The sequence below is a fragment of the Eubalaena glacialis genome, chromosome 8, assembly GCF_028564815.1.
Source record: "Eubalaena glacialis isolate mEubGla1 chromosome 8, mEubGla1.1.hap2.+ XY, whole genome shotgun sequence".
Taxonomy (NCBI): domain Eukaryota; kingdom Metazoa; phylum Chordata; class Mammalia; order Artiodactyla; family Balaenidae; genus Eubalaena; species Eubalaena glacialis.
In genome coordinates, this window is record NC_083723.1 from 20,152,362 (window position 1) to 20,177,510 (window position 25,149).

The 25,149-nt window shown below is 36.3% G+C and overlaps 1 protein-coding gene across 1 annotated transcript in view; it reads left to right on the forward strand.

The window, feature by feature from the left end:
- The window catches only part of ORC5 (origin recognition complex subunit 5), a 72,112-nt gene extending 50,552 nt beyond the window's left edge, over positions 1–21,560 (forward strand). The window contains exons 13-14 of the mRNA XM_061197620.1: positions 12,183–12,295; positions 20,805–21,560. Of these exons, the coding sequence (XP_061053603.1) occupies positions 12,183–12,295; positions 20,805–20,850 (159 nt within the window). The 3' untranslated portion in view covers positions 20,851–21,560. The remainder of the gene's footprint in view (positions 1–12,182; positions 12,296–20,804) is intronic.
- The last annotated feature ends 3,589 nt before the right edge of the window (positions 21,561–25,149 follow it).

Genomic DNA, 25,149 nt, shown 5'->3' on the forward strand with positions numbered 1-25,149 from the left:
GCCTCTCTTGTTGCGGAGCACAGGCTCCAGACGCGCAGGCTCAGTAGTTGTGGCTCACGGGCCCAGTTGCTCCGCGGCATGTGGGATCTTCCCAGACCAGGGCTCGAACACTTGTCCCCTGCATTAGCAGGCAGATTCTCAACCACTGCGCCACCAGGGAAGCCCGGTAAATTATCTTTAATCCACAAATGTGTAGGAAGTTTTGCTTTGGGATACCATTTTCAGTGTTCAATAATTTCAGATTTTAAGAAATTGTGCTTTTTCCTCCACCTTAATTTATCTTTTAAAATTAAACCTTAAAAACAGTAATTTTATGTCTAATATAATATGCAATTTGATTTACGAAAAGTTTAAATGTCATAAGGTTAATAAATTCCACATTAATATTACTTTGGTAATATCAAACCTCTCATATCTGATAATTTTGTTCACAGGGTTATTGATTGTTAATTCTTAAGGCTATTACCTGTATCCCTGGGGCAGGACATTTGCCTATGTTGAGATGCTTCTTTATCCTTTTTGCTACAATTTCATTTAAATTTTTTCCTCTGTTTTATCTGCAGTGCCTTTGCTGCTGGGTTTCTAACCTCCAGCAGACTCACAGTATCCCCTTTCATTGTGGAATGCTTTCAGAGTTGTCTTTTTACTCACTTTTCCTTACTGGTGCCTTCTTCTGTAAAGCTTTCCTTAGTCTGTCTCAATATGATGATCTCTTCCCTATATTCTGCATCTCCCTTTGGGGTAGTGTAAGGAGTATAAGCTTTGAATTCAGATGGTATTCAAACCCAGTGTAGCTCTTACCACTATCACCTCAGTGATCTTGAATATTTACTAACCTCTCTGAAGATGTTTCCTCTTCTCGAAAAAGAGCTTTATTTATAGTACCTAACTCATGGCTGTGCTGTTGTGAGGACTGAAGGAATTAAAGTGCCTAGTACAACGCCTGTATCTATAGCCTGTAGATACAGATCTGTCGATGTCTGTATCTAATCTATAGAGCCTGGACTCAATAACAAGTTCCACTCCCTATACTACTAATTACCCATGGTCACTGATATTCAGTAGAACTGACCAATCAGGAGTGAATGCCAGTTACATATGTGTCATTCTCAGGAACTTTGAAGAGCAGTAGAAGAAAAGATAAAAGCACTGACTGGGGTCTTTACTACAGTAGTCATAGTCTTGGCAGACCACCTTCTAATATTCATGAACACCCAAAATGAAGCATTATTTTGGCTAAGCATTTTTAATACGTTAAATATTCTTAGGATTAAGTACTTAATTTAAAATTTGTCACAACTCTAAAATGTTTTCTAGTAAACCTCTTGCATGGTATATATGTTATATTCTTTTTCATTGGGACTTTTGGATTAATAATTTGAAACATCTGCTAACATGTCCAACATATTAATTTGTTAGGGGTGACTGACTAGGGGCTGATAATGCCAGTCATCCTTTTATGATGTCTGTTTTCTCATCTGTGAAACGAGGCATTGATCTCCAAGGATTCCAGTCCTGATGAGCTAGCTCATAATTTTATTTCATAATAATTTTTATAGTGGAACACTAGTATTTAATAAGTTTGAAGTGCATTTGGTTGCTATAGCCTCCAAACAAACAAAAACAAAACTTTCACCGTTGAAAAAAATAGAAATAAAAGGTAGAATTTGGGGAAATGTAGAACACTGAGGTTGGGATTTACATAATAGCAGTTTTGCTCTAATCCTTCTATGCTTTAGAGGAGGTGATAAGTTGTACTAGCCACAGGTTTGGAGCAACTTTGTGATATTTTTATGGGCTCACAGCATGAAACCAGCAGCTACAAATCCTCCTTGTGGCTGAACCACAAGTCACAACTAATTATCTGGCTTTCAGTGGCAAAATCTGTAATCTATAAACTTTTAAAAACCCATATAGCCTCACTCCAGTGACCTATCAATATTGAAATAATATTCTCAAACTTACCCACTTTGAGCAATATTTTATCAAGTAGTTTCTTTAAAATCCCTGTAAATAAAGGTCAAAAAATGTTTTTATTTCTATGAGTAGGTTTAAGTATCTACTTCATAGATACTTAAATATTTTGGGATAAAATGCCTTCTGGCAGTTTATAAGGTCTTTCTCAAAGCCCTCTATATTTTGTGTATTTTATCAGTGTTGTTATTTTTTAATTAAAAATTTTTTTGAGTTGCTGTAGATGCATGTGCAGTGGAAAGAAAGAATAAGGGCTCTTTCTTGCTGCATGCCCTTTACCCAGTTTCGCAACCAGGAAATGGCCATTGATGCGATCTACTGATCTTAATCAAATTTTCCACTTCTACGTGTATTCATTTTTGTGTATATCTGTGCATATTTGGTTATTTGAAATTTTATTCCATGTGTAGGTCTGTGTATCTCTCTCCACAGTCGATATATCAGTTCTACCATCACAAGGACCCCTCCTTTTATAACCACACCCACCTCTCTCTTGCCTGTTCCCCTAATCCCTGGCAACCACTAATCTCCACCTCTAAAATTTTTGTCATTTCAAGAGTTTGTATAAATGGAGTCATACAGTATGTAACATTTGAGTTTGGCTTTTTTTTCACTCAGCATAATTAATTCCTTTGAGAGTCATCCAAATTGTTGCATGTACCAATAGTTCATTCTTTTTTACTGCTGAGTTGTATTCCATGATATGGAATATACAGTTAGTTTAACCATTCACCCATTGAAGGATATCTGGGTTCTTTCCAGTTTTTGGCTGTCACAAATAAAACTACTATGAATGTTCATATACAGGTCTTTGTGTGAACATGCCCAAAGGGTGCAATTTCTGTGTAATATGGTAATTGCATGTTTAGTTCTGTAAGTGGTATCATTGTTTTACTACTTCCAGTGAAATACGATAACCTTACTTACGTTTAGGTTATTTTAACTTTCCCACTTTTTAAATATCATTGTCTTGATTATTAGATGGTGTCAGCTTTTAATCAAATATGATTTAGAAAACTCATGAGGAGATAATCTACTTTATCCATATTTCTGCTCTTTCCGTTGTTCTTTATTCTGTCTTGATGTGCAAGGTTCCTTCTTTTTTTTATTTCCCTTTTGTTTAAAGAACTCCATTTAGCCATGCTTCAAAGGTAGGTCTACTAGTGACAGATTCTTTAGTTTTCCCTCATTTGAGAATGTCTTTATTTCCACTTCATTCACGAGGGATAGTTTTGCCAGATACAGAACATATAACTGCCAGCCTTTGGGCAGGACCCCTGTTCAGTCCAGGAGAGAAATGAGCCTACCTGGGTAGCTTTCTGTTCTGGATTGGGTGTCAGGAGATGCTGAGCCTGGGTCACCTTGTGCTGTTGTGTGGGGATTCGTCAGACTTCCAGCCTCTACATTATTCCTCCATTCCTGGGTCCTTAAGCAGTCTGCCTTCCTCTTTCCACCTTTCAGAGTCCTTTGGTTGCTGTTTAGGTTATTTCCAGGGTTTATAGTTGCACTTAGCAGGGAAGAACTGTAAATATGAATCTGTGCCATGTTATCTGGACCAGAAGTCCTCCTATATATATATTTTTTAATATATTTTCTTCTGGCTAGGCTTGTTTTTAGTATTTGTTTATGAAATATGTTTTAGGGTTATTTTAGCTCAATTGGATGAAAAGCTTTCTGTAAATTGAACAGTGCTAAAAAAGATTTCAAAATATTCAAATATATTTTGCCATTATTTAGAGAGCTTTTCCCCAACAAAGATTAAATCTTTCTAAGACATCGATTTTATAGCCTGCAAAATATTCCAGTTAATTCTTATTTGCTGGAACTAAATCACTTCCTTCATTTGGGGTCTTAACAAAAGTAGTGAGTCTTGTGTGTCTGTTTTCTTTGTTACTAAATCCTCGGCTGCTGTAGCAGATGAGAAAGACTCTGATTCCACCTCTGTCTTATGTTTGCACACGCTCACATACAAAACTGAGTCTGGTCCTGAGTACCCTTACTGTCTACAGACTTTTGCCGTATTCCTACTGACCATATCAAAATATTTAGGCATTAATGCCAGCCTGCAGATGCGACCTCATCATTTTGTCATGAACATTTAACGTTGGGCCAGGAAGTAAATTAGTATTTTCCATGATCCTATTCATCTTTGAATGCACAGTGCCTAGACCAAGTCCCCAAGAGTTTCATGGATATGCAGTGGGAAATAAAAATTAGATAATTTTAAGTATTCAATAATGGAGAGGAAGGTGGGTATTCTTGTACTTATACATGTATAGAAATAATTTTCCAAAAGTTTCGTATTTTTTTCCAGAATTTTTCATCTAGGCATAAATTAATATGTTTGAGATTCAAAATGTTGAACCCATAAGTTAATCTTTGTATTTGATTTTTTCAGTTTTACTCAGCATTATTTTCATAAACTGGCAAAGTACTTTTAAGTTGTTGGTATTTGTACACTGCTTTATGTAACATTCTCCTAAATTATGTATTTGTATGTTGGTTTTGTTCATATGGTAAGTTCAAGGAGTAAAAGATCTCTGAAATTAGTGTTATTTAATGTGAAAAATCACATTACAATTTAATTGTTTTCACTTTGGTTTAGATTTTTTGTGTATTAGCTTCTCCTAAATGAGACCCTACCCTCCCACCCCCCAACAAATTGAGCAGTCATCTTACTAATATTTTGGAAATGCTTTTTGACTGCTACATCTTAAAGTGGTACTATATCCTTTGTGTAATTTATATGATTCATTTATCATGGAATCTTGGTAGAACTGAAAGTGATTCAAGGGACTGTCTGTTTCAACTTAATTGCCTTTGGTAATTTGCTGTAACTAATATGGTAAAAGTAATAAGACAGTGAGATACCTGAAAATATTCTTGAAATTCTAACTTAACTAGATTAAAGACAGATTTTGTATTTATGAAGAAAATGGAAGAAGAGTAAATATAGCATACAGTTTGGATTAAAGAATTGAATTAAATATGTGAGAGTATTTGAATCACAGGAAAGTAGAAGTTATAAGAAATAGTATAAGGAAATGCCAGTGGGAAAGTAAAATGTAAGTAATATCTTATATATTAAAAGAAAAAGAACTACTAAAGAAATCTATTTTTAATAATAAAGGGAGATTAATCTGTGAGTTTCAAATGTCTATTACTAACCTACTTTAGCAAATGAATTCCTTGTAGAAAAATAGAAAGGAATGAAGTTAATGAGTATATTTTGCCATAGGAGACGGTGTCAGCTCTTTTCTATGTAGCCTCCCCATTCATTAAACTTTCAGACCTACTTTCTCATCATGATCCCTACCTGTTTCTAAACTGGGAAGGAAAATGAGTTTGTCCTGACTTTCAGCAGTACTCACTTTCCCCCAAAGATCCCATTATTCCCTGGCTGCTCATCCTGTTCTGTGTCTCATCCCTTCATAGTGAGGGTCTCAAGCCACTCCTCTTGTGAGAGATAGGAGCTCAGGGCCTGCATTCTGTCATTACTAAGTGAGCCCTTCTTTAAATCTCTTTTTAATTCTCTCTTGTCTGCGTGAAGACACCTTCATCATTTTACTTTCTCTTTAGTTTGCTTCATGTATCTCATTTTGTCCTTTGACTTTTAACCTTCCCATATTCTTCTGTTTTAGATGTATCTCTCCTAAACAGTATATAGTTGGATTTATTTTTTCAATCACTTAATCTTTGCCTTTTATTTGCAAAAGTTAGTTAACTTTTAATATAATTACTAATGTAATTTTGTTTATATCTATTATCTTGTTTTATACTTTATATTTGTCTTACCTATTTTTGTTTCTTCTTCTTACTTTCTTTTGGAATTTTCTAGTTCAGGTTTCCCCTTCTAATTTAGAAGTACATACACTTGTTTCTGTTCTCTTAGTTGTTACTATAAATATTATAACATTCATACTTATCAAAGTCAAAATTTAGTGAGTACTTCTATTCTCTCAGATACCATAGGACCTTGGACATTTTAACTTCATTTTGTCCACTCCCAATTTATGTATTACTGGTGTTGTGCACTTTAATCCTATTTTTAAACCGATAATATAGTATTGTTATCACCTAAACAGGCAAATTAATTTAGATTTACCATCACATTTACCAGTTTCTTCACTCTTCATTCCTTCTTGCACTTCAGACCTTCCAACTTGGATTCCTTTACTTTCACCTGGAGGTACCTTTTAGGAATTTGAGTGAATAAGGATCTTTTTTTTTTTTTTTTTTTTATTTATTTATTTATTTTTGGCTGTGTTGGGTCTTCGTTTCTGTGCGAGGGCTTTCTCTAGTTGCGGCAAGCGGGGGCCACTCTTCATCGCGGTGCGCGGGCCTCTCACTATCGTGGCCTCTCTTGTTGGGGAGCACAGGCTCCAGACGTGCAGTCTCAGTAGTTGTGGCTCACGGGCTTAGTTGCTCCGTGGCATGTGGGATCTTCCCAGACCAGGGCTCGAACCCCTGTCCCCTGCATTAGCAGGCAGATTCTCAACCACTCTGCCACCACGGAAGCCCGAATAAGGATCTTTTGATAGCAAACCTCTGGTTGTTCTTAGTTTGGAAATGTGCCTTTTATTTCATTCTCAGTCTTAAACGATTGTTTTTTCTGGCCATATGGTTCTGAGTTAACAGTTACTTTCTTCAGTATGTTGAAAATACACCACTATTTTATGTCTTTCATTGTTGTTCCTTTTTTTTTTTAGAGAATACTTTATTAGTTTCTGTAATCAAACCCATGTAGATAAGACCTTACATATTTAATACAGTGTGTTACCCCTGTACAAATGGAAAAAATTATGTTTAACGTTTCTAGACCAATATGGCTGTTGATTTCTGTACAATGCCAACCCAACACAGTACAACTGGGATACTTCTTCAAAGTTGACAGCACAGCTAAAGTTTCCAAAAATTCAAATTATATATATATGTGTGTGTGTGTATATATATGGATGTGTATATATATATATATATATATATATATATATGTATATATATTTATATAAAAAGACCAATAGCAGTATGTTATACATCGATAGCAGCAACAGCTTTTCCAGGTTCTGCAGTCATCTGAACAAAATTATAGAGACATCCAGCATACTCCATTTAAAAAAAAAAAAAAGGTAAAAAACAAAATCTGAGAAAACAGCAAATTCTGTTACTGTTGTGGTACCTGGCACCATTTTTTTTTTTTTTTTTTAATTAGCTTCTCAATTACCATCTGTCATCATTGTTCTTAAAACAGCTGTCAGTCCAGTTGCCAGTCCTGTGAAGATAATCTGTTTTTCCTTTTCTAGCTACTTTTAAGAACTTTTTATCTTTGGTGTTTCGTACTTTCACTATGATGTGTCTAGGTATGGATTTCTTTTTGTTTCTCCTTGTTTGGATTTATTTGGTCCTTTAGTTCTGTGATTTGGTATTTTTAATCTTTCTGAATGAATTTTCATCCATTGTCTTTTCAGATATTACTTCTGCCCTATTCTTTCCATCTCTGTTTTCCTTCTCGATCTTTGATTAGAAATATGTTAGATCTTCTCACTTGTCTTTTCTATTTTTTAACCTCTTTCATATTTTCTCTTTTTTTAACCTCTTCAGTTTGCATTCTGTATCATTTCTTCAGAACTATCCTCATATTCCTTAATTTTCTCTACATCTGGGTCTAATCTGCCATATAATTTTTAATTTGTTATATTTTTCATACAGGTTTTTTTTGTCAATTCATTTTTTTAATCTACTTCATTTCCTGGTGACACATTGAGTGTTTCTCCCTAAGTAATTTATATATGTGCACATTACTTTTCTTGACCTGTTCAGAAGTATTTTTTTAATTGAAATATAGTTGGTTTGTAATATTATGTTAGTTTCAGGTGTAGAACATGGTGATTTAATATTTTGGGGCATTATACTCCATTTAAAGTTATTATAAAATATTGGCTGTATTCCTTGTGCTGTACAATATATCCTGTAGTTTATTTATTTTATACATAGTAGTTTTTACCTTTTAATTCCCTACTCTTGTCTTGTCCCTCCCCTCTTCTCTCTCCCCACAGGTAACCAATAGTTTGTTGTCAATATTTATAAATCTCATAAAGATATTTTAAATCTGCAGATAGTTTTATTTTTTATTTTCTAAACAAGTATGGCATATTATTCAGAAAGCTATAGGATATATATATATGTGAAACTGTTCTCAAATAAAATATAGTGAGTTTTCAGTAAATTAATGGGCTATTGGAAAAGAAACCTATTCATTAAATTTGAAATTAAAAAATAGTGCTAATACATGGTAATAATATAAATAGTAGCTCATATTATTGAATACTAACTGTGTTACAAGCACTGTGTTAAGTTGCTTTACAGATGACCTCATTTAATGAGCACAATACTATTTCACACATTTTTAACAACCAACTTAATTTTCTGTTTCATTTAACTTAACTCCTAAACTAGGTAAATGGGAGCACATTTATAAAAATGTTGAGTAACTTGACATTTTTTTACCTTTTCATCAACTTTACTCATATGTGCATACAAAATATTACTAAGAAAATCATTAACAGAATGACAGCTGGACAACTACACCTCTACGGTGAGCACATAACTTACAGCCATACCAGATTTCCAAGTTAATGGGTAAGGGTCCCTTGGTCCTGTTGGCTGGAGGCACAGTGACAGGTCTGTTCTCTTGAACACTGCCTTTTTTACAGATCATCCTCATTCTTTTAACACATTCTTTATTCAGGCAAGATTATAATACAACTTATTAGAAGTTAGCTCTCTCAGCTATGATCGCATTTTAGTCATACTTTTCATAAGTTTTGGAGTTGTAGTTAGGAGACCTAAATCCTAGTCAAGTAAGTTTCTGTCATTATCTAGTCATTATCACTTTGGACAAGTCACTGAACATCTCGATTTCTACATTGGTTAAGTTAATTATCTGAATATAGCAATTTTTTTAATGCCGAGGTTGGCATACTTTTTCAGTAAAAGGTCCACATAGTAAATATTTTAGGCTTTGCAGTCCAAGAGGCAAAATGGAGGATAGGATATAAGTATGTGTATAAGTAAGAGAGAAAACTCTTGTCTCACTCCACCTTGTTTGCCTATGATGGGTCATCCCATTTTGTGGGCATGTTTTTCACTCATTTGCCATCAGCTGAAGACATTCTTGGGACAAAGAGGGAAGGGGCTTGGCAGGCAGGACAGGCAGAGTGACCACTGTGGTCAGTTTCACTCTTTGCCACAGTGGCATTTGTGTCCCTGTGCCCTCTTCTTTCCCCCTGAAGAATCCAGCTTTCTCATCAAATTTCAAAGGATTGGTAGTATACAGACCACATTCTGTGATATCCCCCCCTTAAAAAAAAATCAGAAAATACTAGAGGAACTTTATGAGTTGAAAATTAAAGAAGAATTCTAAAATAGCTTGGGGGCCAAAGAAAAAATTAAAATGGAAATTAGAGTATAAAACTATTTCCAAGGTAATAGAGTAAAACAATAGAATGAAAAAATATTATAATTCATATCTTTTTTCCATCTTTTTCAAGTGTTTTCTCGAATGTCTACATCTCAGTGGGGATTAATTTTTTTTTTTTGGCCGCACCCCATGGCATGTGTGACATTAGTTACCCCGCCAGGGATCAAACCCATGCCCCCTGCGTTGGAAGTACAGAGCCTTAACCACTGGACGACCAGGGCAGTCCTCAAAATATTATAATTCAGTTCAATAAAAAGCAAGAAAGGAATAAGAAAGACACATAGAAGAAGGAGAAATAGAAAGCTTGACATAATGGTAGAAATAAAATTTTAGAATATCTTTACAGTGAAAGCAAATGGAGTATATAGTCCAGCCAAAAGGACTGTTGTTAGACTGACTATAAAAAGAAAGTCACACTATATGTTGTTTATGTGAGCACTATCTAAAGTTAAGAAAATACAAAACCTGAAAGTAAAATGATGAAAAGTACATAGGAAAAAAGATCAGCACCTAAAAGAATGCTGATATAGGTATATTAATATTAGAAAAAAAAACACACTTTAAGGCAAAGCCATTACTTTTGAAAAAAAGGACCATTAAATAATAATGAAAAGGTTTAATTTGCCAGCAAAACATGATAGTTTTAAATGTATGCACCAAATAACAGATTCAGAAATATAAAGCAAAAACTAACAATTATAAAGAGAAAAGGACAAACTTCTTATTATAAGGGGAGAATTTTAGTACCTCTCTCAAGTAGATAAAAAATGATGTTTATAAGATTTCAACAACACAAACTAGCTTGATCTAATAAATATATGTAGAATGGAGAGTGTAACAGCTTCAAAATACATATTCTTTTCAACACATAGAACATCTATAAAAAATGTTTCGGGACTTCCCTGGTGGTGCAGTAGTTAAGAATCCGCCTGCCAGTGCAGGGGACACGGGTTCAAGCCCTGGTCCAAGAAGATCCCACTTGCCGCGGAGCAACTAAGCCCGTGAGCCACAACTACTGAGCCTTTGCTCTAGAGCCCACGAACCATGACTACTGAAGCCCACGCACCTAGAGTCCGTGCTCCGCAACAAGAGAAGCCACCACAATGAGAAGCCTGCTCACTGCAACGAAGAGTAGCCCCCGCTTGCAGCAACTGGAGAAAGCCTGTGTGCTACAACGAAGACCCAGTGCAGCCAAAAATAAATAAATAAATTTATTTAAAGAAAAAATGATTCAAGACATAATCTAATTTGTAATATTAGAAATTAAAGTCTTAGCCTTTTGAATGCAGAGCTTCATATTTCAATGTATTGATACAAAATGTTTTTCTAATTGAAAAAATGTTTTATATTTGCTAAATGTAGTATTTTCTATACGTAAAATACTGTGGTAATCTATCCATATGTTCATTTAAAAAAATTGTTAATAAAGTAATGACAGCTGACTGAACACTGCATAACAGTTTTCCCTTTGAAATTGTAATGGGAGGGAGTTCCCTGGTGGGCTAGTGGTTAGGATTTGGCGCTTTCACTGCTGTGCCCGGGTTCGATCCCTGGTCAGGGAACTGAGATCCTGCAAGCTGCGTGGCGCAGCCAAAACAAAAATAATAATAATAAAATAAAAAATAAAATTGTAATGGGAAACATAGTGGAGTCTTTGCAGCATAATACGGTGAGCAAGGACTCTAGGTTTGAATTCTTGCTAAGCCACCTCCAGTTCTGGGATCTGAGGAAAGTTACTTAACATCTCTAAGGCTCGTTTATAAAATGAGTACAATAGCTTCCACCTTGTAGGGTCAAGAGGAATAAATGAGATGCTGTGTATAGGTACTTGGTACCAAGCAAATCACTACTACTATTACTGTTTTTATTACTCAGAATGTTTACTGCATCTCAAGGTATTGATCTCAAGTTAAGTGAGCATTTTTTTATTCCTAAGACACATGATTAGGTATTACAGATACTATAACTCTTATCCCTTATATTGCTACAGGCAGTTACAGGTCACCAAGTCTCCAGATCTTCTTGCCATTGCTGGCTTTTTTCTGTTGGCCTGCAGGAGATGAGAATAAAAAATTGGGAGAAGAGAATGGGCTACTCAAAGAATTTCAGCTCTTGGGTCAGCTTGCTTTCTTGGGTTTCAGAGCATTTAACACTTTTGTTGGCCTTATGCATGTGAAGTTATTTTGATTTTGACCTGTCAAAATACACTTTTGCTTTTGCCAGTATTAATCCACCCGGTGTTTTCCTGACTACCTAGTTGGTGATCAGTTTTAAAAGAAGACTAAGTCCCGGTCTGAAGGATGTATTTCTTATCTCATCTAACCAGCTAGCCAACTCTGAAAAAGGCCCACTTTCACATTTTAACTGCGCAATTCTCAAGGGAGTACAGATTTGCTATTCTGAGCTATTTAGATAGAAACTTCATAAATTTTTTATGGAGAGAAGGAATGTCCTTTGTTTATAGTTTTTAAAGGTTAGCAGTCATGTGTGTGTCATTAAATGAAATAAATTTATCTCTAGTGGAGTCCTTAAAGGTTGATCATTGGTTTAACTAAGACTTTAAGCATATGTACAAATTTGTATATACAAATTTCGAAGTAGTCATATTCTTTGCAGATGTTCTTGTGAATTCAGTTATATATCTTTATCAAAGTATAAAATGTTTCAGAAACAAGGGCATCATGTAATCTGATTAAACCATTTTCTCATAAAAATGCTTTCTTATTTTTAGATTACCTCTTTAGTGACTCTTCAGCTATTAACCCTGGTTGGCCATGACGATCAGCTTGATGGACCAAAATACAAATGCACAGTATCTCTAGACTTCATCAGAGCTATTGCTAGGTAAGTGTAGAATAATTGTTAACTTAAATGTCTTGAATTATATAAATGATACACTAAATATAAAAATTAATCGTCTTTCTAATGTAATGTCATTAGTCATTTAAGCAAGAAAAGGTCATTTTAGTGCCAAGAATGCATAAGTTTCACTGTAGAATGAACCCGCTCATCAAATTTACAAATGACCTAAAATTGGGAGAATTAGCTAACATGTTATATGGCAAAAAATCAAGATTCTGAGAGACCTTAACAGACTGGAATAATGGTCACATAGTAGCAAGGTAGGATTTAATGGACAGTTGACTACAAAAAACTAGTATGTACTGTAGTGTATACAGAAGTCGAAATACAATTACACATGAAACTTATATAATGTTATAAACCATTGTTACCTCAATTAAAAAAACAAACAAAAAAAAACCTCATAGGTACTAAAACAAGATGGAAGAGACCTGGCTTAAGTTCTAAGTATTTTAGATGACTACAGGGTTTTAAAAGTCTTGGTGTCTTGTTCAAGGGATATAATAGGTCTACTGTGTGTTGCCATAGGCAGATCAAATGTGGTATGCTATGCTGTGCTTGGAGTTTTAAAAGGGGGCATTAATGAATGGGTACATGCTGAGGGGGCAGGAGAGTAGTAGAATGAGGAACCATGTCACATCCCTGAGTGAGGGGCAAGGTGTGAGAGAAAAGGCTTAGGAAGGATATGGTAACCACCTCTAGATTTCAGAGGCTGTCATGTGCAAAATGGATGAAACTAATTCTCGATAATTCTAGAGCATTAGAAATTCAAGGGAGGAAAGCATGTCTGTCAAAATGAAAGCTATCTAAAAATGTAACGCGTTTCCTCATGAAGAGGTGTACTTGCTGTTAGGCAAAATGTTCTAGCCATTATGGTTGCAACTGGATAACAGTTTGTCAGGACTTGTAGTAGAAGAGGTAGTGTGTGGGTAGTCTGGTAGGTGGAACAAGACAAGCCATAATGCAGTGTCTTCCCAACCTTTTTGAATATGATGATTCCATTTTAAAATCCTTTTAAAATTAATCATGGAAGTATTTATGTATATTTCAAAATTAATAATATATAGGCATGGAACATTATTCAGCCTAAAACCAGTGCTTGACATAGGTATGGATTTGCAGATCTCCTCTAATGAATTTTACAGTTTCTTGAAGTTTCTGAAGTCCACAGGTTGGCAGCCTCTGCCCCGAAGTCTCTTCTGAATTAAAAGTTCTGTGATACTATGAAGCAGGTATTGAGACATTTTGATGACATGTAGACTCTGAAACTTGAAATGAGGGTTTTGAAATGTGTTGTTAGGATAAAACTGGGCAAACTTTTACACTGAGGAAATTGAGCAGAAACTTTTTTGGAATGCATTCCACATGACCATAAAGCAGGAACTTTCTGTTTCTAAACAATGGTATTTAAAACTCTGTATCCTAAGAGCCTCTGTCAAAGGCATAACTTTTGAATGCTGAGTGTTTACTTCAGGGATTTTGTCATGACTGTGTATGTGTTGAGTTGTGCCCCATCATAATCATGTACAGGACAGGTTTGTGAGTGCCCCATATGATGAATATGCAGTGAACCGAACTGAACTGTGTGTTGCTTAATCCACAGCATCATTGATAATAAACACATCCAGAGAAGTGCACTTCCATTTACAACCTCAGAAGGGAGCAGGAATTGTAGACCTGGAATTTTGCCGTAGAACTTGGGAACTCTAACTTGCTTTGTTACATGTGTTTACTCTTTCTTACTTTCCATGGGCAGTGTCCAAAGAATAGTCACGTCCCTCTTTCCACATCTGCCCTCATCCCCCCTCCCATCCCAGTGATGTTTTTGTACTTCTTTTCTGATGATTTAACCTGCCATTTTTTCCCTCCCTCCCCCATCCTTCTCTCTTTCCCTAATATTCTTCGTCACTGCCTTAATGAAAACCTGATTCTTACCTGGAGATACTACTTTCCCTAGAGTTATCTCTAGTGGTAGCTTCTTACTTTCTCAAACCCCAGTCCCTTAGGGTTGGATGCTCGTTAAGTGCTCTCCTTTTTTCTTGTTGCCATTTCTAGATTGTTACTTTCCCCCAGTTTCTTGTGAAAATGTGGGTTTGTTTGAGACTCTTGCAATCTGGCTCTATTTTCCTCTTCTCCTTATGACTGATTATCTTCTACCAGCCTCCCAGCCATTCCACCTCATGTATAGAACAGTAGAGCACGTGGTTCATAGGTTTCTTTTCAATCTAGATTCTCGACTCTATTCAAACCGCAAGTCCTAATGTCTGTATTCACTCTGTTCAGCATTCACTGTTTCACAGGACTAAATCGAGACTATCAGTTGAGAACTTCTTCAGCTACCTACATTGGTGCCCATCTTCTGTCTTTCCTTTATCAGTAGGTTGGGATCCTCTTACTAAGGTGGCTTCTTCCACTTCTGCTCTGAATTCCATCTCCTCCCTTTCCCCAGAACCTTTTGCAGTCCTCAGACTCTCTGTTCTGTTCTTTCAGGCACCCAACACAGTTGACCTCTCTCTCTCTCTCTCTGTGTCTCTCAAAACTCTCTTCTCCTAGAGCCCATGATTCCAGTCTTCTGGTTTTCATATTTATTCTTTGGCTGTTTCTTCTAAAGCTCATTTGCCAATGTATCCTATCCACCTGACCTTTAAATGTAGCTGGTCCTTGAGTGCTTTTTTCTTTTCATATTATATTTTTTCCTAGGTAATTTTAGCTTTACCCCTGCTTCAACATCTATCTATGCACTGATCTTACTCCCCAGTTTTTAAAGGCCAGACCTTTTTTCTAATATTCTTGACCTTTATTGGATGTTTCCCACCTATATCAATGTATTTCCAAAACTGAACTCAGGAATTCCTACCTCTACTTCTGCCTGCCAACAAAAAAGGAGTGATGCAGCTTTCCTCCAGGGTTCCCTGGTTCAGTGACTAGCACTGCAGTCTGCCATGTTGCACAGGCCTGAAACCTCGGAGTTATTTTTGACATTTCTCACTCCCACACTCCCAGTATCCAAGCATTAGTCCTTTTGAGCCTGTTGAGTCCCTCCTATTGTATCTCAAATTCATTCACTTTTGTCATTTGTTCTATTAGCCCTCTAGACCAGGCCACCATCATCTCTTCTCTGGTAGCTTCCTAATTGGTCTTCCGTCTACTCTTATTCCCTTATAATTTGTTGTCCACACTATTGCCAGAATGATCTTATAAAAATTTAATATCACCTTCCTACTTAAAAGTCTTTAATATCAATAGTTTCCCATAACTCTTAGGATAAAAGACAGAATGTTTAAAATAGCCGGCGAGGCCCCAGTGACCTGGCCCCGGCCTTTATGCCCAGCCACACCTGCCACGCACATCTTCTCCCCTAGGTATTTGCACTTTAACCGCTCTGGCTGTTTTCAGTTCTTCATATACACCATTCATTGCATATGCAGCACTTCCCAACTCCTCCTCTCCTTTATCTAGCTAACTGCTGCGTAACCTTTAGATTTCAGTTTAAATGTCTCTTCCTTGAAGAAGCCATCTCAAACATACAATGACCTCCCATCGCTCACGCCTGCACACACACACTATAAACAGTTATACAGGTCCCCTTATCTTCTGAGACTTATCATTATTTTACGTAAATAATTAATTCAGTAATTAGAACTTCCTCCCTACAGTATAAGTCCATGAAACTCAGAGCAGAGACTGTGTCAGTCATTGCCTTACTCAAACCCAGCACAAGACTTTAAACTTAATATATGCCAAATGTCCAAAGTTTTGCATGTTTTTTAAAAATCACGATTAGCAGTAAAATTTCAGATGAAAGGGAACAATTGTGGTCTTGAGTCTGGGGGCAGCAAGAAGAAGGGAGCTACTAAGGAGGCAGAGTTTCATTCCAAACTGAGGTTTGGTGGAGATCGGAGATCCCGAGGATAGTTAACAAAGATGAAGTAGGTAGCCCTAGTTCCAGACACCCGTGGCAGAGAATGAACAATTAGATCACAGGACACAACCTAAATATCCAAAGTAAGGGGATGGATCAGTAATTTATTATATATTCTTACAAAAAAACCATTGTGCCGTTATTTAAAATCATAATTTTGAAGGATAAAAACACAGGAAAATACTCATGATACAAGCTTAAGTGGATAAAACAGTGATATAAAAAGTTGTATATTATACAAGAAAGGCAGAAAAACCTAAGGCTAGGGAGTAATGGTCAAAATTGTCAGTTGCTGCCAAGAAATCAGGCCGAGTCTATGCAATTTAATGGTAAAGCAGTCATTTGTAACTTTATCAAGAACACTTTCAGGGATACAGTGGGGTAGAAGTCAGGTTATAGGGCATTTAAGTAGTATTTATAAGAAAGTTGATGCAGCAAATAGAATGCTTTTTATTCACTTAAGATTTATTGTGTTGTCCATTATAATCCCTATGCTAGGTTTTGGGGATATAGCAAGAAGTATAACAGATTTGTATCCTATCCTCATGTGCCTACATTCTAGAATATTTTTGTTATAAAGAGGAAGAGAGGATTATTACCTACTAAACAGTTTGTGGGGTTGTGAGCAGGTAGTTATTTTTTAAAGATTTGAGCATATTTAAATGCTGATAGGAAAGAACTCGTAGAGAAGGAGAGTTAATGATACAAAAGAGAGGTATTAATTTAAAGCACAAAGTCCTTGAAAAGGTGTAGAACATGGGATTTAGAAACATTAAAGAGATAGGCCTAGATGAGAGAGGGGAATCCCTTTGCATTATAACAAGAGGAAAAGGTGGATTCATATGGAACTGAATTGGGAGATTTGGTGGCAAGAAGTTGAAGGAGGTCTGATCTGATGTCTTCTGTTTTGCCTGTAAAGGAGGAGGCAATATTGAGACTAAGGACAGAAGTACTAGCAGTTTGAGAGGAATATGGATATTTGAAATAGCTGCTGTGGGGAATGGGAGAAAGTGCTGACAAGGAAAGCAACTTGATGCTAGTGTTGAGGGCCCAGCTGAGGTTCTTGACCTTGAATTTACAGTGGCAGCAATCTGTGAAACTTGTGATCTTCTCCAACAGCATTCCATATGCCAGGTACTGGGACAGCAAAGGGCTGTAATTGAAATCACATAGGATTGGGGTTTTGCCAGGTGAATTCAGTGGATGCTAGCAAATGAATGCTTGAAGTGACAAACCATGGAGTCTAAGCTAGGAAGGGAAGGAAGGAAGTAAAGCCAGTAGAGGGCTAATAGTTCAGTGCCTGGCACATAATACTCAGTAATTATTTGTAGATCAGGAGAAAGCAAAGAGAGGTTTGTGAACTAGTTGTCTCCTCTGGAGGTAAGAGAGAGGGATAGTGTGCAGTGAAGTCATTAAAGCTGAGGCAGATCTTGGGATGGAGAGGAAGACTGAACTGGGTGCTGCATTATTAGCTGACTAAGAGGTGGTGACAGGGGGATAAAGGGTGGCTAGTGGAATGGTCTGAAACTCAGAGGAGCAGAGCTTTTTGCACAGGGACACCAAGCCCACCTGACAGGACTGCCTGGGCTACAGTAGAGTCTAACCTCATTGGAAAGATCTGAAGAAGAGGCTTGGTCCTTCAGGGGGAGCCAACTTTCAGTTAAGCCTGGAAGAGAAAAAAAACCATTCATTCATGGAAGAGGTAGAGGACATAGAGAATGTTCTTGACCGAGGAACAGTGGAAAGATCTGGACAGAGAAGCAGTAGGAGGCTGGTTCCAGAAAGGAGCACAGAATATGGAGGTGTAGAGTATGGGAGAGGACAGATGCCAAGAAGCGTATTAAACATTGTCCCTGGGTGGTTCTTAATGTTAACGGTAGTTAAAGTTTCTAATTTTTTCCCTCCACAGTCAGTGGGTAGACGCTACAAAATAACTTAGATTGCAACTTAAAGTTGTATGATTGCAAATTGTCGGAAGGACCAAGCTAAAAATGAAAAACTCAAACTGCCTACAAAAGTAAAAGGAAATAAAATAGTATCCCATGAGAAAAAAGTATTTCAATGTAGTAAAAGCATCAACAAAGTGAAATAAAAGGATAAAGGCAAAATTAAATCCTTAGATATATGCCATGTAATTAACTTGTATTAAAGTATTCTAAATTCTGGTTTAAGAATTACTCCTAGGCAGAGTGCCACCAACATTATTTTTGTTTATCCTATTTCTTTCTAGATGCTTACTTTAGAAAATAATTATTTGTGTTCTATGAGAGAGAGAATCTCCTGTAGTATTTAAAAACTATCTTTGGGATGTGTGATTTAAGTTTTGATGTTGCCCTGTGGTTATTCTATCAAATTCTGCTGTGTCTTAAAATAGTATATGTGGGGATCAGTTGGGTAAGTCACCTGTTTATACTGGGGGATGGAGGGGTGATAGAGAAAGGTAGTCATACATCTTGGGCAGTAAATGTTTCTTGGAGGAATGATCTTACATACTCATTTCACAATTAATTTAGTTTTTTTTAAAGTCCAAAAATCTTAACTGTATGATTCAGTTTGCTTGAGTACTTCCCAGTGGCAAAGCAGAGAAATGGAATGTAGTGAACCTTTTATAAATGCTTAGTGTTTTTAAGTGTTTAAAAAGTGTTTTTAGTGTAAATTGCTTAGTGTTTTTAAGTCAGTCCATTCATTCTAAAAAGAAAAGTTTATTGCATAAACTATGCTGCAGTGTTAATAGATTATTAGATAAGATGAAGGAGTCCTACCACTAACAAATCACAGTATTTTCATTTGTTTATGTTCTAGTACTAGTCCATTATACAAACATTTCTCTGTAGCTATCACAACATAGTTGCAATTCTCTTTTCTCCTTACCTCTCTTAATATTGTACTTAATGGCTTCATATTGATCATTTTGTATGGCTTTGTAGTAGTCTATCAAATAATGCCTTCTAGTTCCATAGTGTGGGAATTTTAATTGTTTTCATCTTAGCTTCTTCTAAACTTTTTCTTTTCCACTCAGTGCAAAAATAAAAATAAAAAAAGAAAGAAAAAAATCCAAAAGACAATAAAACTTAACATTAAGTTCACTTTACCTTGTCACTTTAGGTTTATAACCTTAAGACCCAAAATCATTGTGGGGAAATGTGCCTGGAGAGATATACAAATTCAACCTTCCTTTTTGCCTATGATTAAAAATAGCCTACTATCTCTGTTTCCTTCTAAAATCCTCTAAAAAAGATCTTTTCAACCAATAATGAAAAATGTTTTCATGATTTTTTTAAAAACGGTTTGTTAGTGGTACCTTGTTACTAGTAAATTTGGTGGGGCTCTAGAGTTGAATGAAAGAAAAGCACATAAAAATAAACAGCTTTATGATATAATAACCATACCTTTTGTGTCTTTATGCCTGAGATAAGTTTTTATTTTAGTAACTATTTTTAGTTGTTTTATTACTGCTAATGATAACAGAATTGTTTTGGCAGTGTTTTTATACAATTTGGAAAGTTTTAGTGTTCTTCAGAGAGACACTATTGTAATGAAACAATTAAAGTACTCTTCATTCCATCATTAGGTACCACAATAGCCATAGCATCTCATTTGAGCTATTTTAAAATGTGTTTTCATAAGCAGTATCTATAGTTCCCCATTCCAGATTTTTTAAAATATTTGATATGTCAGTCATTTGCTTAGAAACTTTTTTAGAAAGTGTATTACAAAATGATAGACAAAAACACTAATTGATGATGGTTTAATAAATAAGAGCATGTAATTAGTGCATCTTTAAAGGCTGTTCTCACATGGATGATTATTTTTGCAGAATTGAATACTTTAAGGCTTTAATTTTATACTTATTGCTAGATCATTATATCTAATTATTTTGACCATTTATTCAAATAATAAACCTCCAAGTCTGAATATTTATAGTGAAGAATGAGTTTAGAGAAAGGAAAATAATTATATGTCTCTGTCTCCTGCTATTTTATTCTGCCTGCCATCAGAGTACAAAAATATACATTCACATCGTCTGTTTGTTGTATCGTATTCTTGTATCATACAGATTTAGTTACAATACACACACAGGTCAGCCAGTGTTAAAAGACTGAAAAGAATGAAAACTACAAATGAGGACAGATGAGCTATGCATTATGTAATGATAAAACAGGTGTTTTGGAAGATAAACAATGTTCAAAAGCAAAGAAGATTTAAATACTTCTGCATCTCTAATTACTTTATTCTGGTTATTAGACAAAAAGCAAATAGCTTTCAGATGAAATCCAAACTTTCTGTAGTATAATACAGAAATACAGAATGTTGGATAATTCTAACTTCGTTTCCTTTTTTTAGAAAAGCAAACTTTATGCGTTGGGGAAAAAAACTTTTTAAAGAAACTCTGTTCCTAGTGACATTTCAAAAAATAATGTCAATTCTATCATGATGCTTTTGACAGTATCTTAGGATTGTTTAGCAGTAGTTGTGAATTATTTTGCATGTGATACTCAGAATCATACATACAAAGCTGAGCAGTCTAGGCGGTGAGGATGCTAACATACTATCTGTTTTTGTTTATAGGACGGTGAACTTTGACATAATAAAATACTTGTATGATTTCTTGTGAAAACAAGCTTCAAAGCCATATGGACACTGTGACAATGACTAAGCCAAGCTGTGTTCATCCAACTACTCAGTTGGCCAGGGAGAGGAGTTCTTTGGCTCTATTGGATTTGTCCAGACAGGTGCTGGCCCAGCATGGAATCTGATGAAAATACTCTGATTGGTCTGGGTGAATGTGAGCAGAAGACTATTTACCAGGGACCCTGGAGTATTTGGAAGGAACGTGTTAATTATAAACAGCAGGGTTTGAGCACAATCTGTTCTACTCTTAATGATGTTATCTTAACACTGAAATTGCCTGAAACCCATTTACTTAGGACTACATTTTACTCTGTGAACTATCCCCTGCACCTTGAATGTGCCAGCAGCCCTTGTATATAAGCCCAGTCTTTTCACTTCCTCTCCACAGGAGCCTCTGCAGTTGCTTGCCAAAGCAGATTTTCCTAAGGCCACCACTTTAAAAAATCATAGTTGCAAAATATAATAAGTAGAATTTTTTTTTTTTTTAAGATCCAAGTTTGTATATGCTTATCTTTCACCCTGATTTTCTCAAAAGGCAAGGTAGTTTGATCAGATATAGGGCAGCTTTCCACCTCTAAGCCTACTTGATAACTGCAGTATGCTTAGGTGAGGTTTATCTGGTCACTTTTGCAATTAACTACCCAACATAGCTTTTTAATCTGCATGATGATTTTCTTTCCTTTTTTTAATCATTGGCCTTTACTAGTTCTACAATAAAATTTTTTCCTGTTATATCAGTTATGAACCTTGGGTCTGATTTTCTTGTCTATTCATATTTTTTAAGACGTTTTCTGTTAGCATGTAAATGCTTGAAAATTATTTTGAGCAGATTTAAAGTGCTTAATTACGGAGCCTAGTTTAAATTTCAGTTGCATTTTATTCTTTCATTCTTTTTTTGAAGAAAAATTCTCACAATAGGCACCCCCAAATAGGAAGCCTTTTAAAGTAGTGACTGACACTTTCTGGATCAAAGAAAACGAGTGGTTGTCTACTTGCATTTATTTAGAGGTACTGAGTAGGGGGAGAAGGAATGAAATTCCTTTGTGTCTGCCTGCACAAGATAGCATGGAGCACCCTCACCCTGTGTCTCTTGTCCCATGGAAGATGGTGAAATTTTGTGTTCCACAGATGTTTGTAGAAGCCAGGACCAGGGAAAAGCCATGTGCATTGCAAATTCAGGCTTAGGCTTCCTGCATGTAGAAATCTGTGTATCATTCAAGTAGAAGGCAGTTTGAGTAGCTGATTCAAGGAAGAGTAATGCCACTTCGGGGATTTTCAGCCCCTCATAGTTTGCTATAAAGTGACAGGTCTGCTGTGCAGCTTTCTTGGATAGCCTGGGACCAATCTGCATTTTGAGGGAAGAACTCTGGAATATGAGGGGGGACAGAGATTGTCAAATAGGGAACTGGGAAAGACAGAAAGGAGGCAAGGTTTCCTGTATGTGACTCTCCCTGCCTTCTCACTGCTGGCCACCTGTCCCCCGCCCAGCACCTTGCTTATCTTGTACTGCCCTACACTGTGCCACCAGCCCTATGTATAGCTTCCCTGCAAAACACCTTGTAACCAGATTTTCCCTGCCGCTGACTGGGCCATGAGAACTTTATGTTTTGTAATTTACTTACTAATGGCTTGCTAAATGACTCACTAACTAACTTGATTAATTTACTTAAACGAAGACTAACAGAGCTTAATGTGGATATTAGCATTTTAATAAGGGTCATCTGCAAATGAATTTTCTAATTGGAAGATACAAATCTCCAATTAGAGGAGGGAATCTAATGATGAGAATGATGCTGGCTGGTGGGCCAGATATTTCTGTTAAGAGAGGAGGTGCCTAAATTATATTAAGCATCTATTCTACCTAGATCTAAAAATGATTTAGGTGGTAGAAGAACAAAGTTACCAGGCTGTGGGATTTTAGATTTTTTATACGTGGTTGATGCTCCATTTTAAAAATGTCTTCTTTCCATTACCATGACTCAGATATACATAGTAAGGTGGAGACCTTATTCCCCCTCTTATTTTCAAGTCAGTTTCAGTCCCTGAATCAGTCTTCATTGCTGAAACAGTTCCTTTTCAGTAACTCTGGAAGGGATTCTGATCCAACAAGTCTCTTTTCATTAAGCCCTAAAAGTCAAAAAGGAGTCAAGTCTCTAGGGCAGCAGTTAAGAGCTGGGGCTCTTGAGTCAGACTACCTTTGTCAAATACCAGCTGTATCTCTAGGAGCTGTGTGATGTTAGATAAATTATTGAATCTCTCTGTGTCTCTTGTTTTCTCACCTATACAATGGAAAGTAGAACTTCCCTCATGCAGCTGTTTAGAGAATTAATAAATAAGTTGATATATGTAAGGTGCTAGATCTCAACTGGAGGCAGTTTTGCCCACCAGAGAATATTTAGCAATTTCTAGAGACATTTTTGGTTGTCACAACTGGGTGTGGGGTAGGGGAGGGTAGAGACCTAGAATGCCCCTAACCATCCTAAATGCATGTCCCACAACAGAATTATCTGGTCCAAAGTATCAGTAGTGCCAAGGTTGAGAAACCCCGATCTAAGTAAGGTACTTGCCACTTTGTAAGTGCTCAGTAAATGTTAGCTATTATTATTATGAAATATTTGTGACCTCGAAAGGAGTTAAGTGACAGAATGTGACAACATTCCAACTAAATAGAGAAGGGGTACTCTTACCTAATCCTATCTAGGAAACTTACTTCTTGTTTAAAATTTTTGAATTATTCAAATGGACACAATACCTTGGATTTTTATTTTTAGAATTGAAGGATTTTCTACTGGGTTCTAATTCACATGTAGGTTTCATTACTTATTTTTCAGGATCTTGTTGAATAGTCAAAAGCATGAACTGAGAATGATCAATCAGAGAGCAGGTGACTGAGGAGTTACATTGTTTGCCCTCAAGGTGTGATGGCTGTACAATTAGTGGTATACCTCTGACGGATTTAGTTAACCAACAACTGTTTAATGTAATTAAGGTGGTCTGGAGCAAGGAAAGCTCAGCATAAGAAGAAGCCTCCTTTGTTACTCCAAGGTATGCCCTACTCTGCTTGTTCTATGCAAAGAAAAGAAAAGTAATGGACCAAGTTGAGGAATAATGCATCCCTTATCGCATTAAGTACTCAGAGAGTCTCTAAAATAGTAGATGAAATGCCACAACTGCCCATGTATGCGACCAGGGCTGTAATAGCATCCTCTACTTTTACCTGAAGTCTGACACTATTGAGTACCATAGTTGCATCTCATGCCTTTTTCCATGAGCAGAGACTTAGATTGGAGGTAATTAACCAGAGGTTGATATTATTCAGCTTCATCCTCTACATTTTGAAAGCTTCATCTCCTGCAAAGTGTGACTATCATATGTAAAATAGTTTAGATAATTTTGTATGTAATTTCAGTCTGCTGACACAATTTGCTTTCAGAAATGCTTAGTAGAGCTCAAAGAAATCTTTCCTATCAAGATATCAACGTTTCACTCAAATTTGCTGTTAAATGCCCTCAATGCGCAGTTAGTGTTCATTTTCCAGCAGTGACATATTCATGAAGCACAGTTTGAGAAGTAGAAATTTGGTAGAGCAGAGAAAATTATAATCAATTCATTCATTTAACTGCATGTTGATGCACAATAATGATGGGATTTTAGGAGGCATTCAGCTGTTTGAGTAAATAGTGGTAGCTTTGGCATGAGAAAAGAGTCTGGATTTTAGAGGCAGTAGAGATTCACTTGGGGTTTTGGATAAACCATAATCCATTTCATTGGTCTTTGAGGAAGTTGAGAGTCCAATTTAATGGGAGTTCCCATAAAATTATTCAGTATTCATCAAAAAAAAAATACTAAGTACCATCTATGTGTCAGGCATTGTGTTGGGTGTAGGAGTAGGAGATACAGCAATGGACAAAGGAGACAGATTTCTGTCCTGGACAACAGGTGCTTTCAGCATTGGGAGAGCCGTTCCTCGAAATAGGAAATCCTGAGGGAGCGACTAGGTCTGTGGGATGAAGAGGATCATGAGTTCAGTTTTGAACATGTGCCGTTGAGGTGCTTATCCAAGTGGAGTGTGAAGTGTGTAGCTGGATCTAGTTAGAGATCAGAGTTACTGCCAAGCATTAACGTAGGGGTCACCGGAATAGAGGTGAAAACTGTTCTTGACATAGTGAGGGAGAAACCATCTTGAAATGAATTAAGAAGGTGGTCATAACTGTTGCTAATCAACTCACCACAGAACTGCAGGTTAATTTTATTTTTTCAAATAAGAGTTCTCCACTATTCA